At 38.5% G+C, this 16,659-nt stretch overlaps 3 protein-coding genes across 3 annotated transcripts; 1 reads left to right on the plus strand and 2 right to left on the minus strand.

Moving 5' to 3' along the window:
• Positions 1 to 1,928: 1,928 nt before the first annotated feature.
• Positions 1,929 to 4,269, minus strand: LOC106165527 (60S ribosome subunit biogenesis protein NIP7 homolog). The gene is made up of 5 exons (XM_013543737.3): positions 4,130 to 4,269; positions 3,728 to 3,814; positions 3,195 to 3,333; positions 2,802 to 2,942; positions 1,929 to 2,396 (listed from the first exon to the last, which is right to left on the minus strand). The coding sequence occupies exons 1-5, from the start codon at positions 4,183 to 4,185 to the stop codon at positions 2,277 to 2,279; spliced, it is 543 nt and encodes a 180-aa protein (XP_013399191.1). The 5' UTR covers positions 4,186 to 4,269; the 3' UTR covers positions 1,929 to 2,276.
• On the plus strand, positions 4,261 to 9,255 carry LOC106165526 (uncharacterized). The gene is made up of 5 exons (XM_013543736.3): positions 4,261 to 4,436; positions 4,926 to 5,827; positions 6,138 to 6,701; positions 7,129 to 7,322; positions 7,602 to 9,255. Exons 2-5 carry the CDS (start codon positions 4,969 to 4,971, stop codon positions 7,803 to 7,805), a joined length of 1,821 nt encoding a protein of 606 aa, XP_013399190.3. The 5' UTR covers positions 4,261 to 4,436; positions 4,926 to 4,968; the 3' UTR covers positions 7,806 to 9,255.
• Positions 9,256 to 11,118: 1,863 nt separating this feature from the next.
• On the minus strand, positions 11,119 to 15,478 carry LOC106155122 (uncharacterized). Its single transcript, XM_013529799.2, has one exon. The coding sequence runs from the start codon at positions 15,063 to 15,065 to the stop codon at positions 11,619 to 11,621; it is 3,447 nt and encodes a 1,148-aa protein (XP_013385253.2). The 5' UTR covers positions 15,066 to 15,478; the 3' UTR covers positions 11,119 to 11,618.
• Between the last annotated feature and the right edge of the window lie 1,181 nt (positions 15,479 to 16,659).

The raw sequence follows: 16,659 nt of genomic DNA on the forward strand, positions 1-16,659 counted from the left end.
AAAAGAAACTCTGAACATTTATCCTGGGACCCAACACCTAACCTTGATGAATCTCAGGAACCCTCAGATATTGAATTTAAAAAAATGCAGAATTCTCGATTTTCTGCAGAAAAAGCTCATGTCTTTATCATACATTCGGCTCTATGTCTGAAGTTTCTAAATGCGTCCGGCACAAGAGTAACATTATCCAGTGACTTCCAAAATTCAGGGACAGAGTAGGTATTTAATTATAACCTCATCTTCCCACGAAAACATTGTAATGGACCTCAAAAGAAACAACAACCTATCCAGCCAAATTATTTTCAATATTGGCAACATTACGTGGGGAAAAATCAATATCTGCCATGACAGTAATGTTACATCACCTCACAATTTATGAGGGAAAACTCACATTTAGAGGCAAAATGAAAATGAAGGTATTGGCTTAAAGCCCAGCATCCTAGAAACAACCTCAGTTGGCAATATATATACACAATTAGGTTTTTGCCTCTGAACTTATCAGCAAAGGGGCATGTCTTAAAACATGCAATATGTGGCAAACATGTTATGTTGTGCAAAAGATTCATTCTATAGGACTTGTGAGGAATCAACCAGAAAAATATGTGGATAAATTATGCCAACTTTTATTCATTGATGCACTGACCTTGTGCAGTCTGTCATAATTTTCAATCCCATTCCCTTCCAAATCTGGCCGAATTGTGCTTAATTTTACTCTAAGGCCGCATTCAGAACAGTGGACTTACTAGTCTACGGGTCACATGTGGTGACCCACTAAAAAGCTTGACGTCTAATCGGCTAATAGACACTGAATAGATGTCCTGTGGAGTATTCAATTAGGTCGGCCATATTTGACCCGATCTAGGTAGTCCACTGTTCTGATTGCGCTCTTAGATGCTTCCCACAGCAATCCCCCTATTTTATCCTACCCACAGATTATACATATACAAAGAAATATATTTCTCATGGTGCTGAGATAACTTTAATAAATCATTTACTTCATGAACTTGGGATGAAAAAAATGGTATTAGCTTTAACTTATCTAAAAATGGCCTACAGACATATTATTGGTTTTGACTCTGATCTCAAAATTATATAAATTATGTGTTGATGCGTTTCCTATTCTGTCTGCTTATTTGACTCCAGAGGTCTGCAAAATGTGCATTCTCGTAAGGAAAACCAAGGCTTCAAACAAACCCAAGACCAATACATAACACTACGTCAACTAATTTGACATTAAGTGAGGCTTGAATGAGAAATTTGCTACTGTATAATGAAAATTAATAACTCGACAAGAAATTGGCTGATAATCTAACTCCACACCACAACAAGCAATGCTCTGATACCATACAAAATAGGGAGACAGTATACAAGCAGACAGAATAGGTTTGTGGTGTATCTGGCTACAGATCTTTGAAGTCTTTATATATAAGAGATTATATTGCAGTCTGTGTCATAATCTTTTCATCTTATTGGCCATTCGACCACCAGTTACATAAAAACTACTGGTCCGAATCAGAATTCACTGGTCCAAATAAAGATTTCAATAATACTGGTCAGTTTCCCCTATTGCATAAATATTAATAAGACCTTGATTTTGCCAAAGAAAAAAGGTACAAATAACTTCCAGCATTCATCAATGGCAACAGACAGGGACCTGTAGCAAGTACAGAAGCACCACTGGGTGACACAGAGTAGCATATATCCTTATTAACTGCAGTAGAGGAGACTGCACAATCGCATTCTCCCAAAACACAATCACTCATTGTAGCTAAGTCCATACAAAACTAAGGATTTCTAAAATTAAACCATGCATCATAAATAACGTAAAGGTATTTCATGTGGATCATTATTTTTTGTAATCAAAGCATATAAGCTTATTGATTATCATCATACACTTTAATTGAAAATCAAATGAAACATAAAGAATATAAAATATAACAACATAATTTATTTGTTCACTTATGCATTTAAATAAGTCATATATCTTACCATGGTTGGGGTTGCTATTCAGTATTGGCAGTTCCTCAATGGATAATCCTACATCTGATTCACAGCATTGAGTGTTTGCAGTATGTGTTAATTATTGAATTATATTTCGTCTTTCTTTTAAGTCAAAATAAACTGCACAGGACAGGCTGACCTGGCCTATGGACCAAGTATTAAAAACACCGAATACATTGGGCCAGCTCATGCAGACAAATGCTTTCATGCAACTGAAATACATTCAGTTTATCGAGATAAACACGGATTAAATTAAATAAGAGTCTGGTAATGTTTCAAGTCAACGTGTCCTCACTTCGTATATATTCCCCAATGTCAGCTTGGTGGAATGTGACTACTGTCATTGGGTCCACCCGTCTGCAGTCTTCTGTCGACTTGGCAGCTACTCCAAAACCCTGAAATTCAAAGACAGTGCATTTTTTAGTTATCCATGTTGCTCAATAATCCAGAGATCAAATCTCAAAATAATAAACTGGGTGCAGGATAAAAACTTGTCATTGATTTAAGTAGTTAATGTGTGTGCATGCGCCATCTTTTTAAAAAGATTAACAATTTACAAAATATACTATTACACATTACAATCAGTGAAAGAACCTGGCATATTTTTGTCAATTTACTACAGTAACTGTGTTTACTAAGAAAAGTTTGATTTTGTTTTAAAATCACAGCTTTTCTACAAATTAAAAACAAATTAATAAGTACTATCAATAAAACAGATTCCAGTTCCTAAAGTGGCCACAAGATGGAGCCAGGAGTTCAGTTCTAAAAGTGGCCACAAGACGGAGCCAGTGCCCACTCACCAGTGGTAGGTCACTCATGGAGTACACTATGACCCCCTGGTACTGGGGGGTGTTTTCTGTGATCCTTCCAAGACCAGACTTCATCACATGGTGTCCATAGAGGAACTGCTGTTCTGCACTGGGTTTCACCCAGATTTTATACTGAATGAAAACAATTATAAAAATGAACATACTAGTATGGTGATATACAACAGAAGGAGCAAAATGAAGAGTCAGTTTGTAACTGTGATACAAAGAATCTCGGTGAACACAATAAAACATTAAAAGGAATATGAAACAACCACAAATCTCACACAAATGCTTTGTAGGGCCTTTGTAGGATTTAATATATATATTTTAATTAATTAATTTTTTTGGGGGGGGGTCAACTTGTATATGGTGTCTTCCTCTTACCTTTGCATATGGTGCCAGAAAATCCAGAGCAGTAATGTGCAAACGAAACTTTCCTGACTTGGTAAATTTTCCAAAACAAGTACCAAAGCTGACCAAATTTTCTCTGGAAATGTTTGCTGCCTTCTTCATCGTCTCTTCCCTAAAACAAGTTATGAATAATGAACAAGTAATTTTATAAAAAGCATCATGATATATATGTTCAAAATAATTGATGCAAATATAAAAACATAAAATACAGTTACAACACCTCTCAGAGAGGATAAAATCATTGATCAGGTTTTGCAATTCTGTAGCACATTCAGTGATGATTGAAAAGTTGCTTTTAAATACATCTGTTAGAGAATAACTGCTGTATGGATATGAATCAGTTATAAGATGCTTGTAGCTAATATAATGTATGTAAGGACTTATATTTATTTGTTTATTCACTGGAGGGTGAGAGGCTAGGAGAATAAAATCAATATGGAAAGAGCTAGGAAGCACAAAACAGATTCATGGAGCTTGCTTGAATTCTGTGTGTTCAGCAGACTTACATAACATAATAAACCCTATCCTTGTGTAGTCTGAAGCAATAGGTACCATCTGGTCTGTCTATCAACAACTTGATGTTTTCACCAATGCTAAAAAAAAATAAAATAAAATATAAATAACCCTGTTGATTAAAAATTTATTTAGTAATAATGAAAAAACGCTGTTATTACAAGCACGTCGGTACTAACATAAATATATGACAATTAACTGATGATATGAGGGCCAGGGTGTGAGGCATTAAGTAACTTAGTGAGGCCCTAAAAAGTAAATTGAAGTAGCCTAGTAGGCATACTAACTTGTACGCTGAATGATTTTAAATCAAATACAAGTTGGGCATATCTATCTAGACAAGATATATCAAGATATTCCTTATAAACAACTGACGTATATAACTATACACTTACTACTTAGAAAGCTTTTCGAAAAATGTTTTGGTCTCTTCTTCAGTTAGTGGTCGCATGTTCTTTTTAGTCAACGTGCCGTAACAACATCAATCCTTGTGTAGCACCTTCGGAAGCACATGTGTAAATTTACATCTCGCGAGACTTTGTGTGACTTCCGGGATTGTTGCCATGTGACCGCGTACACATTGTTTACAAATGGCAGCAGTTTCACTGTGTACGCTGTACCTTTAACTGCCATTTGGAATAACGATTTCGTTATTGCTTTGGTTTATTGAACAACAGCTAAACACGTCTCTGGAGATGTAGAGTAAGTATTATTGAAGTTCTTAAAGGCAACAGAGGATATGGCATTGTTGAAAACACTTGAATTGTGACGTTTTGGTGTCGAGCCCTCTGACGTGACCTTTGTGAGTTAGATGACCACAGCACGGCAAGTGTCAGTTGATATTGTTATTGTTAAATTGACGAAGCAGGGTAAAATTTATATATATCAGGTTGTAATTATCGAAGCACCGTTTTTAATTTTATTATTATTATTGCAGAACATGAAGATAAGTACACGCGTACATAGTCAAAATTACCCTGTAATTATAATTTTAAGTACTGGGTATAACGGTAGCTGCAGGTTTACATATGTACATGTATCTATAAAAAATCCATTTGTTGGAAGGAATAATTTAATTAGTATTAGAATGGGATTTACATACGTATATATACCCCAGTACATTACATACGTATACTGTATATAATGAGAATTGGAATGTAAGCTAACATGATTTCATTCATATTATTCCAGTGGAGGTGGGCGAGAAACTGCAAGAGCTGACATTGAACCAGAAATGATGCTGGTCCAAAGCATCCAGTCACCAAAAACTCCTCTAGCCAATTTTGTTATTGGAGGTAGCACTAGCAATGTGCTACATGGCAAGACAGACCCCAGTGAATTAGTGGACTATAGTAGGGCAAAGACAGCTGGGAGCAGGGGAAGCAGCACCCCTGGAAGTGCCAAGCTCCTTTTAAAGATCAGCCATAGTCAGGGAAACATCAGTTCACCCCTACACCCTGAGAACCATAATGAGTTTGGTGCACTGTCGTCAAACACCCTGCAAGTCACAACACGGACTGCAGCATTACAACCTGGAAATCTTGGTGAATTAAGTTCACAGAGTGCATCTGCCCTGCATCTCACAGCAGGTAATTCTGTGCTTGGACATGCAGGTATCACAGGGGCTGCTACGCTGCAGCATACAACTTCCTATGATCCCAGGTTGGGAGCAACAGATGTGTTACCTAGCATTAACTCCTGTCGTGTCGGCTCAGGGAAATCTGTTTCTTCTGTACACAGCATACGTCTGGATGCAGCAGACATACTGAGATCTGCTGGGTGCTCTAGTGGGACACCAACCATGAGGGTCCCCAGCGCCACCCTAAGACTCCAGTCTCTATTGTGCAATGCTCAGACTAAAACTAGGCCAGTATCCAGTCATTTCTCCATAACACATGTTGATGTCCCCAAAGCATCAAACCTGTTACGGAAACTCAGGGTTGATAGTGATACTGACAGCACCCTGGGTACAGGGGGATACTTACAGGATGAAATACAAGTGGCAAAGACTGTGCTGCAGAGGGAGGACTCAGGGTACAGTGAGCCCCTCTCTAATAGATCTGCTGACACTGAGGAAAATGTATCCAGGACTGGTGAGTTTTTAAAAAAAATTTTTATTTCATAACACTTTTGCTTCCTTAGACAACATTCCCAGTAAAAAGTGTTTCCCCTTATGGCTAAAAAGTTTGCCCAAACGTATATTCTTGCATTTTCTGAAGGCTTGTTTGACTCCATGCAGTGCTGACAACTAAATAAAATCTCCTTTTAATCATTTTCAGTTGAACTCCATTGACATTGGCCAAGGTATTCAAAGTTAGTCAAGACTTTTAAATACCATAAATTTGTTTCAAATTGTCTGTTAAAAATAATACAACTCACAACTGTCAATTTTTGAACCTTCAGGATCTCGCAAGTCAAGACCCAAGTCTAGGAGGAAGAAAAGGAGAGAAAAAAGTTCCAGGGTGCGCCAAGGTCTAAAAGTGATAGGCAACAAAGCTCCCACGAAGCTCAACCAGATCAAGTTTTCACCTCGAAACTCTGAGACAATAAATACCAATAACAACAGGGCAGTACCCAGTCCCAGGGGCCCTAAAAGGGAAAACACAATGAACTTCCAAGTGTACTGCAAGCCTATACAGACACTGCCCCCTTCATACAGGCCCCCTAAGCCTGAGAAGCCTGCTGTGATCAGGCAGTCTGATATAAAGAGTCAGAATCTCTTAACTCTTGGTCATGCTAATACCGTATATACGTCTACAGGCGGTTCCAGTACTCTGAGCTTTAGTTTAAGTAAGAGCTGGGGCTCTATGCAGTCTGGCAACACACCAGCAGGCTCACCAAGGAGGAGTGTTAATGAGAACCAGCTGAACAAAGTGGTGAAAATTTACCTGTCTGAGAAACAGAGTGAGAATATTGTTGAGGCTGGGGGTGTGGTTCCCTGTGCCCCGCCTGCTTCTCCAACTCCAGGTAAGTTGAATATAAACATGTTGTGGAGTGGCTGTTTCATATTGATGGCAATGACTCAATTTTTTCAATGAAAAAATTGAGTCATGACCATTTGTCTTTATTTCGTTATTCTATTTTAAATTTATTTAAAAAAAAACACCATTACTAAAATGATTTATTCCTCTGATTTATCATTATAACCTGTTATTTGATTTCATTTCACAATAATAATTTTTTTATTATGAGTACTTTTGATACATAATGATATCTTTTCTTAAAATTTTGTTTAGTCCCAATTGAATCAATATTACCAAGCACAAGTTCTGTCACCCCCTATACTTGAAACTTCATTTCTTTCTTTTCCCATATATATTCACATTGGTAGGTATATGTATCTGACCATTTATAATTTTTATTTATTCATTTTTGCCTTTTGAATCTTTTTCAGAACATCTCTTCACTCACAAGTATGTACCTAGCATGAGTGACAATGTTGCACAGAGAGCGATGAAAGGACGTCTGGAAGTTTTAGAGAAAAAACAAAAGAAAAAAGAGCTCCAGAAAGAAGTTGAGAAAGACAAAATGATGAAACAACTCCAGAAGGAACAAGAAAAAGAAAAAAGGAAGAAACAGAGACAGGAGGTAGTGTTTTAACATTCTTATATTTTAAAAAATATTTTTTAATATTTGTATAATTGTGCACAGACCCAAGGCCACAAATATTAACAATCTTTGAGTTCAAAAATTTCAAGTATTTGTCTATCATTTAATTTCAACAAATTCGATTGAATGATTGATAGTTCATTCATCTCCATGATAATGTGAATAAAATTGGTCCATGTAAAAAAAGATGAATAATAACCAATGTATTTTAATGATTTTAAAGCTTAAAAATTTTATACTAATTTTGTCTCTTTTTAGATATATGCATTGAACAAAGTGATGACCAATTTGGAGTTCAGAAACTTCCTAGCTTTCTGCAAATTAAAGGGAATCAATATTGAGACAGAGGATACGGATTCGGAGAAAAAACATTCTGGCAAACGTCGGAAGAAATCAGCCAAAAAATCAAAATCCTCAGACCGGGGAACTGATCTGCCCCTGTCTTCACTTGTGGATGGCTAGAGAAACAGACCAAGCTCAACAGGTGCTACCACTTTAAAAATCCACCCCACCCTCCACACATGTACAAAATACTACATTGTCAGTGAGTGTTCACACACCATGCATTTATACACATGCATCCAAACATACACATACATGTACACAAAAGCACATACATGGCCACATGCTCAAGTTTATATGTTATATGTTGCATATGTGCCGGCATATATATTGACTGATAAATTGGGGAAACTTAGTACATAAATAATAACAATAATTATGGTCTGTGGATTTTGTTTTTATGTTGAAATTGTATACGTCTGTGATAACCAGTAATTAATGGTAATTAATGCAGCAATATACTTTCCATTGTATAGTAATTTACCATGTTTTATAAAGGTGTGTTAATAGTTTCCTCTGTGATGGTAATCCAGACTTCCACACAATGACAACTTTTATCTGTTATTATATAGATAAAGTGCCAAAATATTTAGAATGGGTGGAAACATTGTTTAGTAACGTATATATTAGTATCATGAAGTCATGCAGATTTGTTTTTATTGTAAAAAGATATTTTCCAATAATTAAACATGCACACACACACACACACACACATAGAGGAAATGTAGACCATTGGAAGGCACTTTAAAAATGTCTTCCAAGAAATTAAAGGTAGGCATAGTGTGATATCATGACAGGAACAAGACAATAATGGTTTACTTCTTCTTCATCGTGGCAAAAGTTGCAGAATAGGTATGTACTTTTAGCTGCTTCCTTAATGGTCTTTCAAGGATATGTTTATCAGTAGATTTTTTATTTTGCTAATGGCCTGATTATATATATTGTGACACATTTGAAATTTATTTCTAAATCTAAATGAACTGTTTTGTTGTGAATGTTTTGATTATCATGTAGATGCTCAAATGATGAAATTTTAAGTCTAAAATTGTCTTGATTCTAACTATGTTGGTCTAAAGAGAATGTCAAAAATCATGTACATGTTGCAGTAGTTACATTCCCTGTTTTTTTTTTCATTATTCTATAAAGTTAAATTTGATTTGATAATCATGATTTAGAGTTGAAATACCTTACAATTTTACCTGCAAGTCTTACTTGTAAGTTATTCCATGTACCAGTCATTGAATGTGTTTCAAGTGATAAAATAATTTCAATATAAACATGATCTGTTGATATGTAATAATATATGTTATTTTGCTTATTATACCATTAACATTTACTAGATGATTTTAGCCAATATTTATGTAATTATATTGCAATACAAAATATATGATTAGCATTTTTATATACCCATTTATGTTAGAAGACAACTCTTTTAGATTTATACCTAATATATATTTATATGATATTTTTGTGACTTATGTAAATCCTAATCAGACCAAACATTGCATAATACAGCTATTACTAACGGTGTCTTGATGTAAGTGCAATAAATCAATAATGATACATACTTTTGAAGTGTGTGAATGACTTTATTAAAAAAAAACAGATGAAGAATTATTTATTGTCAAGGAACAATTTCATGCTTGGCTGTAACATTGATTGCGTAATGAACATAAAAACCGAATTGACCTCGACATCTATAATAAGACACGAATGTTCCTTGGTGCAAAAAATCTTGATCAAAACCAATTAAGTAATTTAAACAAATTAAATGAAATCGCTATATAAAACCCATAATCTTTTACCTAGGACCCTCGTCCACCCCCATACACTTTGTGTCATTTATGAGCGCAGGGAAGCAGTGGGTAAGGGGGGGGGGGGGGGGGGGGGGAGGCTAAGGGACCCTCTCAAAATGGCGTTACTTTTTTTTATTGTTTTACAATCTGCAAAATTTGATTCCTTTCGTCTGTCTACAAGTAGATCGGTAAGGGGCCGTCCATTTTTATCATCATTTGCCCAGTGTTTCCAGAACCCCCCTCCCCCAGCCCACCCCTTTCAGAGAGAACTAGGCAAAAAGCTTAAAATGATAACCTTTGTGAAATGATGATAAAAATGGATGAGTCCTAAATTATTCAGTTAAATTGTTTTCGCTCCAGTTAATCTTACCAAGAATTGTCTCAGTGTTGGTTTTACATTTTGCGATTGTACTCTTGCAAAAAAAAAAAAAAAAAAAAAAAAAAACAGGAAGTCTTTTCACATTTTTATTAAATATCACTTTGCTACTATTACAAAGAATTCTAATCTGCACGTTTTACAGTATAACAGTTTGGGAAATTTAATAGGACAAACAACTTTAACATTAAACGCAAAAAAAAAAAATCCTCCTTGTGTAAAGAATTTTACAATTGGTTCTTTTCCATTTCTTTCATTTCTAAAAAATACATGCATAACAAAATTTGGTTTGTATACACGATTTGTTTAAGAGGTACCGAGTGCTAGAATGAAGTCTAATATATAAAAATCCGTTGTGCGTGTTATTCAGCAATAAAGATATACTATACACATTTAATTGAAAAGACACAAAGGTGATATTTTTAATGTCTTCATGCTCTGCAAAGCTACAGTGTACGTATATTTCCCAATTCAGACCGTACGAGAAACTTCAAATAAAAATACCTGACGACGACTTTTCCTTCTGAAATACACAGTAAGGCTAGGCAGTCAAAACGTCAGACATTCATAACTAAACCATACCCAGTAGTTAGATACGGTGTAAAACCTCAAATCCAGGTACTAAGATTCATAAGTAACCAGAAATAGCTTTTTCTATAGGTAATTTTGATTGTGCCCGAAAATCCAGGATATGTTTCCTTTAATGTAAGTTTGTAAAAACCGCCTAGATACCAGGCAAAAAGTTTACTCATTCCCCTCCCTGTCCATTTAAGTAAATCCTGGAATATGATCCGATACTAGAGACATTCGGGGAGGGGGGGGGGGGGGTCAGTTTTCAGAAAAAGAACCCCCCTTTGAAATTGCTGGCTATGGGCCTGGTCTCTACAGCTTCTTACATATTCTAAGTACAAATGCCGTAATCCATACACTCCTGTCTTTTCCCCAGCTTATATCAAATCATAAACACAATACATGTATTACTGAATGAATATGCACTGGTACTCGAGTCAGTGCTATACTTATAGACACATAGTCTGTAAAATAATTGACAGCTGAAATATCTGTCAAAACATCAGTGTCCCATTCTCAAAGAATTAGTCCATAAAATCTTATTCGCCATAGTAGTTAGTGCTGGAGTAGTTAGTACTGACTGTTTGTAGAAACTATCCCAAATGTATAACCACAGCCCAGCGTAAATTTAACCCGACTTCGTTACGTTTCGGGGCGAGAACGTGTGCACTGAAGCACGTCCATGTCAACGTAATTTTGCAAGATATGTATTTCTGGAATACATTAACTTACATGTATATTTCAATATTTGGCTAGTACTATTAGATATAAGTAGAGTTCGCTTTCAGAATGCGACCATTCTAGTACAATGTATAGCTGAAAATTTTGTTGACAGTCACGCCTTTGATTTTTTTGTCACAGATAGGCCACGTCCGATACGTCCTTCTTAAGTTCACAATTCTAGGACTCCCTATCCGAGCAAATGTCAAGCAAAAACAATGTCAAATAGGGGCAGACATCGCCAAGTTCACTGCAAAATGTTGTCATTTAATTGGGAGAGCACAAGGTGACAGGAAAAAACCATACGTCAATATATGTTAAACATTAATTCCTACATTATATGTATTTTAGAAAATTTACATATAGTTAAATGACTTGCAATATCTCTCAATATGCGTTGAGCTTGTGGAAGTAATCCGGTACTGACAAGTTAAAGGATGCGTAGAGATGGCGTCCTGTCCCCTACTCCCTTCACATGTGATCAATAATTTTTGCCTTAGAACCCATGGAATCAACAGACGCGTTGGAAATGGTCCTTGGCATAATACAATTGACGCCATATGCTTCCTGTTTCCAAGGTGACAACGACGTCTGGCAGCGGCACGCGGACTTATACAAATCGTACACGCGGCGATTACAGATGAAGGCAAAGAAGATGAACATGCCTTGAGAGCAGTTGAATACTATGAACAAAATGTTCATGGTGTATAAAACGTAACACACGGTTGCCGTATGAGTCGGAACAATTCCGCTGATGACGGAGGAGGCCAGGCCAAACACCCAGGTGAATCCCATAAACGTGGACATGCGCACATACAGCATGACGTCAGCGTGACCGGTGAGGCGACTCACGGACGCTCGCCGTCGGCTTAGTTTTGTCACTTTCATAGTGGCGCGGATGCTTAAAATTGTGCGCCCGAAGAAAAAGGCGTTGACGAAGCAAATGAAAAAGAGCGGCCCACCGAAGACAGTTAGTGTTGCTGTAGGAACACTAATCCAGCACCCAGACGCTTGGATATCAACAGCGGTGTTCATGGCAGCGGAACCGTTTGACGTGAAACTGGTCTCCATGTTGACTCGGCCATACCCGATATTGAAGTCCAACTCCTCGAAGAAGGGTATCTTGTCCACCAAGACACACGCCATGACAATGAGTGCCGGACATCCCCAAGCGTACAACATGTACCGCGGAAAGAATTTCCCCTTTTCGCGCACTCTTGGAAGGATGCATTTTGTGGTGAAAGTCTTGTACAAATCAAACGCCATCACGTTCATCCAGAAAAACGCGGCAAGAAAAAGGTAGTGGGTGCCTACAGCGACAGCAACGCAAAGCTCTTCGTGTTTTATCAGTGATCCAGAGAAAAACGCGGCCTGTCCAAGTAGAAGCGCTGCTGTTAGGTTCATGACGTTAGTCCCTGGGAGGTTGCGCAGTTGACGAAACAGCAGAAACGTAAATAATGTTATTGCCATGGCAACCACAGACGTGACTCCCAATATGACAGTGAGATACGACTCTGCGGATTCAAAGGCACCGAAGATTTCCGAAGCACAGGCTAATTTGTAGTGAGTCTCATACTGAGTGAGCGAAGTGACATTGGCTTCACTACCATTTCTCCAGACTTCCGGTACGCATATCAATAGCTTTCCGGCATCTCTGGTGTACTGATATTCATTAAGCGAATAATTTTTGCCATGGAACTTAAAATGTCTATTTGGGTAAAATTTGGCGTCCGTGACGTTGATCGGCATCTTAGGGCAGGAAGTGTCTCTAAGACGCGGGTGCTTTTCACATACAGTGGCATAACCGTCAAAGTTGTGATGCACGGGACCAAGAAAGTCCCATTCACCTTGTAGGAGCACAGTCAAGTCGAATTCCCCAACTTTGTAAATAGTTTCAGTAACGTTGATGTAGACCCCAGAGCGCGTTAAGTTCAAATTTTCGTCAAAGTACTGGATGAGGGTAAAATTCGACGCGAGGTAGACTCGCGCTCTTCCATCCTTACACCAGTCGATGAGACCGACGTTGTTGTGGCCCCCAGAAATGTTAAATTTAAGCTGATGAAACTCCAGCATAATCGGACGTCTCTTGAAAGCTGCCGTAATGCGATCGATGTAAGCATCCATGTCGTCATAGGTATCTTTTTCCTCTGCCTCGTCCGGCTTTACCAGAAAAATCATCTGTTTGTGGACAAGGTCGCTTAGCTCATCTGGCTCTCCCGAACCTTCGAAGGAGTAATCGTGGTCAAACTGATCAAGTGTCATTGCCTGCTCACGAGAAGCGGAATAATCGATCTTTGTCAGGTTATCTGTAGCGTTGACGTAGTCTCCAAATGTCACATCAATAATTTGATCCGGTCTTATACCCGCAGCGTCACTGACGGCCCGTACGGATTCATTAATAAAGCGATCAAAGCCGGTCTCTATTTTCTTAATCAGACCTCGGCTCATGTAAAAACTCAGCTTGATTTTAAACGGGGAAACAGCCGACGCGGCGTCAACCGGGGCAGCGTCAATTGGTTCGCAGACCTGCTTCTCGGCGTTGATGACGTACCCCTCTTGGCAGAGAATTAGGAAGCACGCTTTCTTTACTGGGTCGAAGATCTGTTCGTCTGTGCAAGAAGGCAGCTCATTGACGGTGTTCGTGTTTTTGGTCAGTTGTTGTGTACTGGTCAGTAGAATGTGGGCTTGACCATTGATGCCAAAATTCATAAGAATAGAGAAAGAGGTTGTGAATCGGTTTGACGCCATCCCGAGTACGTTGCTCGCATCCCTGCGGACGAGGCGTTGCGCATTTGGGGGTGCGGGGTGGTCGCAGTGTTTTATCAACTCCTGAATTTGAATCGGAGGCTGGATCGCTTCAACTCGGCAATCTTCGTCAACGTACCGACTGATGTCCTGCAAGTTCATCGCATGCACTTTGGGTTCCTTCTCAAGAGGGTTGTGGTTACAAGTCACAGATTTAGTCCATATTTCCATATCTGTCACCATATTACACTGAGCACAGAACACGTCGCGATACGTGTTGCCATAAAAATCGGACACGGGCACGTCAGAAAATATGGCGTCGTGTTGGACATGTTCACAGAAGTCTCGGACATCATTGTCCAGCCAGTGGGCCGGACATCGGGACACTACTGCAATACCTGTGGCGTTGTACCCTGGAAGGTGAATACACTGGGGCATTACCGGCCTCGGCACGTACTTGGCATAATCGCTTAAATCAATGGGAGTTTGGGGGACGGCGGGGTGGGGAATGTCTTGCGTTGAAGCGCCTCCGCACGCTGGATTGGATGTAGTAACGCCATCTTCGGATTGTTCGCAGTTCTTCTTGTCCGTCATTTCGTGTTGTGTCTCAGTCTGCGCCTCGTTTGTCAGTCCCTCTTCCTTCCAATCGAGCGTGTCGTCTGTCGATAATCCATTTTCGTCATGGCTTGTGTTTTTGTCCACAGCGTTTCTCTGGTACCGTTTTTTATGTGTTGATATTTCTTTCCAGTCCGCAGTGTTTTCATTTATTTTAATTAACACTTTTCCTTTCATAACCAAGTCGTTTGTATCAAATTTTTTGCTAAACATCCCTGCTTGAATTCTGTCATCGTCGTTGATGTCGACGTAGCTTTTTCTATGACTTAATGTTTTTGCTGTGTTAGAGAAATGTCCCCATACATTGAGTATCTCCGGATGAAATTTGCTTCCTACTTGGCTCCTTTCTTGTCCTGGCGCTTGCTTTTGCGCTTGATATTTTTCTCGCTTGACGCCATCTTTTGATACAGGTAACGTTGCTGCAACAACCAATAGAAGGCTAAACCAAAACATGGCTGTCAACACTTTTAACGATTTCCTTGTCTCTACTGTCAGGAAATGTTTTTCTGTTAACCCAGTCAGTCTAACAAATTCACGTGAAGCGTCGGCGAGCGACATTTCGCATAAAACACACAGTAAAACATGGCACTTTCACAAAATGACGTCGAAGCACGACAGCGCTGACTGTTAGATCCTTCACTAATGTCATAAAGTCGGGGAAGAGAAACAGCTGTTAAGAACTCCGATAACGCGTGCCTCGGTGGTAGGGGCCTTCCAGGCGGAACGGTACCTTTAAGCCTCCTTGATCAACAGGTCGCAACAGCTGTTTCAGGTGTATTGATTCCCACTGAGGCCCATTAGATAATTCAAACTGCAATTTCCCCGTTATCAACCCTGCACACTAAGTGAAGGGCGAATCTTCATTCATCCCGGGATGGGGATTAGAAAAAGACAACACACGCGGCCAACTGGATCGTTCAAATGTGCCCATCCTTTTGCGGTGAATCTGACGGATCTCTGTGTACATTTAAAGACGCCGGGGCGTTTTATCGATAACCCTTCACAACGCTCTCTGGCGCACTAACTGCGCGTGTGCCTATGTGTACACAGCGAATCTGAACAGATTAGACACTCAACTAATATAAACCGCGTCTTTAAGATGTTTTCATTCTTCAACTGTTTGTCATTTATAGCAAAATGAACGTGCACAGGCTCAAGCAATGGTTTTATATTAAAAAATCCCTTTTTATACAATAATTAAAATTAAACAAATCGAGCACAGTCCCGAGTGCACTACAAAGAATAAGTCTCAGTGAGAGGAGATAGGGAGCTATTAATTGTTATAATAACAACATATACGTGATTGTAAATTAGCGTTTACTTTGTAATGGAGACCCGTCACGCACGATCCAAAATTTCAAGTTCACCAAGGCGTTGAAATACAGAATATCTGTTTATACCGGTTATAAATAAAACACTTTACCATTTTTCTACATTGATAAAGGGGTCACAGAATATAACATATTCTATCGAATAACCTTAACCTCAAAAAGCGGCACTGTTACAAGTTACAGATGGTTATTGAAATATTAGAACGTTTTTCAAGTCCTGCTTGTTTATTCTTCGCAGCACATCTTCATTTTAGAGGAACATCGTAGTGTATAGTAGTTCTTCAAGAGACGATGCACTTAAAACGATTAAAAATAATCATTTATACCTTTTTGTCATCCATGTCGCCGCCCTTCTTCAAATTGTTATTTTTGATAAACGCGGTATGTGTTCTTAGACAAAGGAAATTGCTTTTCTAAAATTAAATCTGAAGTATTTAAAATGAAACAAAACAACTCATTTTTGCACGAGGTAACGCAGAATGCCTTTGATATTTAACCTTGTCGCCGTCTCTCATGTAGTAATCCCGGAAAACGCGACATTCGTTCGTGAAGAATTCAATACTTTGTCTAAAATTAAATTTAAATTATTAATTTAAAGTGTTTTTGTATGTAGTAATACGCCGAACTCGAGCCTCATACGCCGTTCGCATCAAGTATATAGCAAAGCACCAAAGCACACGTAATAGGAACACAATATCTATGTTCATGCATTGGAGACATGGAAGTGAATACTGGACCAATAGAATTCCTCTCGACTGTCACGTGAGTCACGTAATTCACAGCTGTTAAATTACCAAAGCTGCCCTTTCCACTACCCTCTA

The sequence above is a fragment of the Lingula anatina genome, chromosome 9 (genome assembly GCF_051362555.1).
Source record: "Lingula anatina isolate TDL-2025a chromosome 9, LinAna3.0, whole genome shotgun sequence".
In the NCBI taxonomy this organism is placed as follows: domain Eukaryota; kingdom Metazoa; phylum Brachiopoda; class Lingulata; order Lingulida; family Lingulidae; genus Lingula; species Lingula anatina.

Coding starts and splice junctions, on each gene's coding strand:
- LOC106155122 (XM_013529799.2), bottom strand. CDS start 15,065: ATGTCGCTCGCCGACGCTTCACGTGAATTTGTTAGACTGACTGGGTTA.
- LOC106165527 (XM_013543737.3), bottom strand. CDS start 4,185: ATGCGACCACTAACTGAAGAAGAGACCAAAACATTTTTCGAAAAGCTT. Junction 3,815..4,129: donor TTCGAAAAGCTTTCTAAGTA/GTAAGTGTATAG, acceptor ATTTTTTTTTAG/CATTGGTGAAAACATCAAGT. Junction 2,397..2,801: donor CCATGAGTGACCTACCACTG/GTGAGTGGGCAC, acceptor TTTGAATTTCAG/GGTTTTGGAGTAGCTGCCAA.
- LOC106165526 (XM_013543736.3), top strand. CDS start 4,969: ATGATGCTGGTCCAAAGCATCCAGTCACCAAAAACTCCTCTAGCCAAT. Junction 5,828..6,137: donor GGAAAATGTATCCAGGACTG/GTGAGTTTTTAA, acceptor TTGAACCTTCAG/GATCTCGCAAGTCAAGACCC. Junction 6,702..7,128: donor GCCTGCTTCTCCAACTCCAG/GTAAGTTGAATA, acceptor AATCTTTTTCAG/AACATCTCTTCACTCACAAG.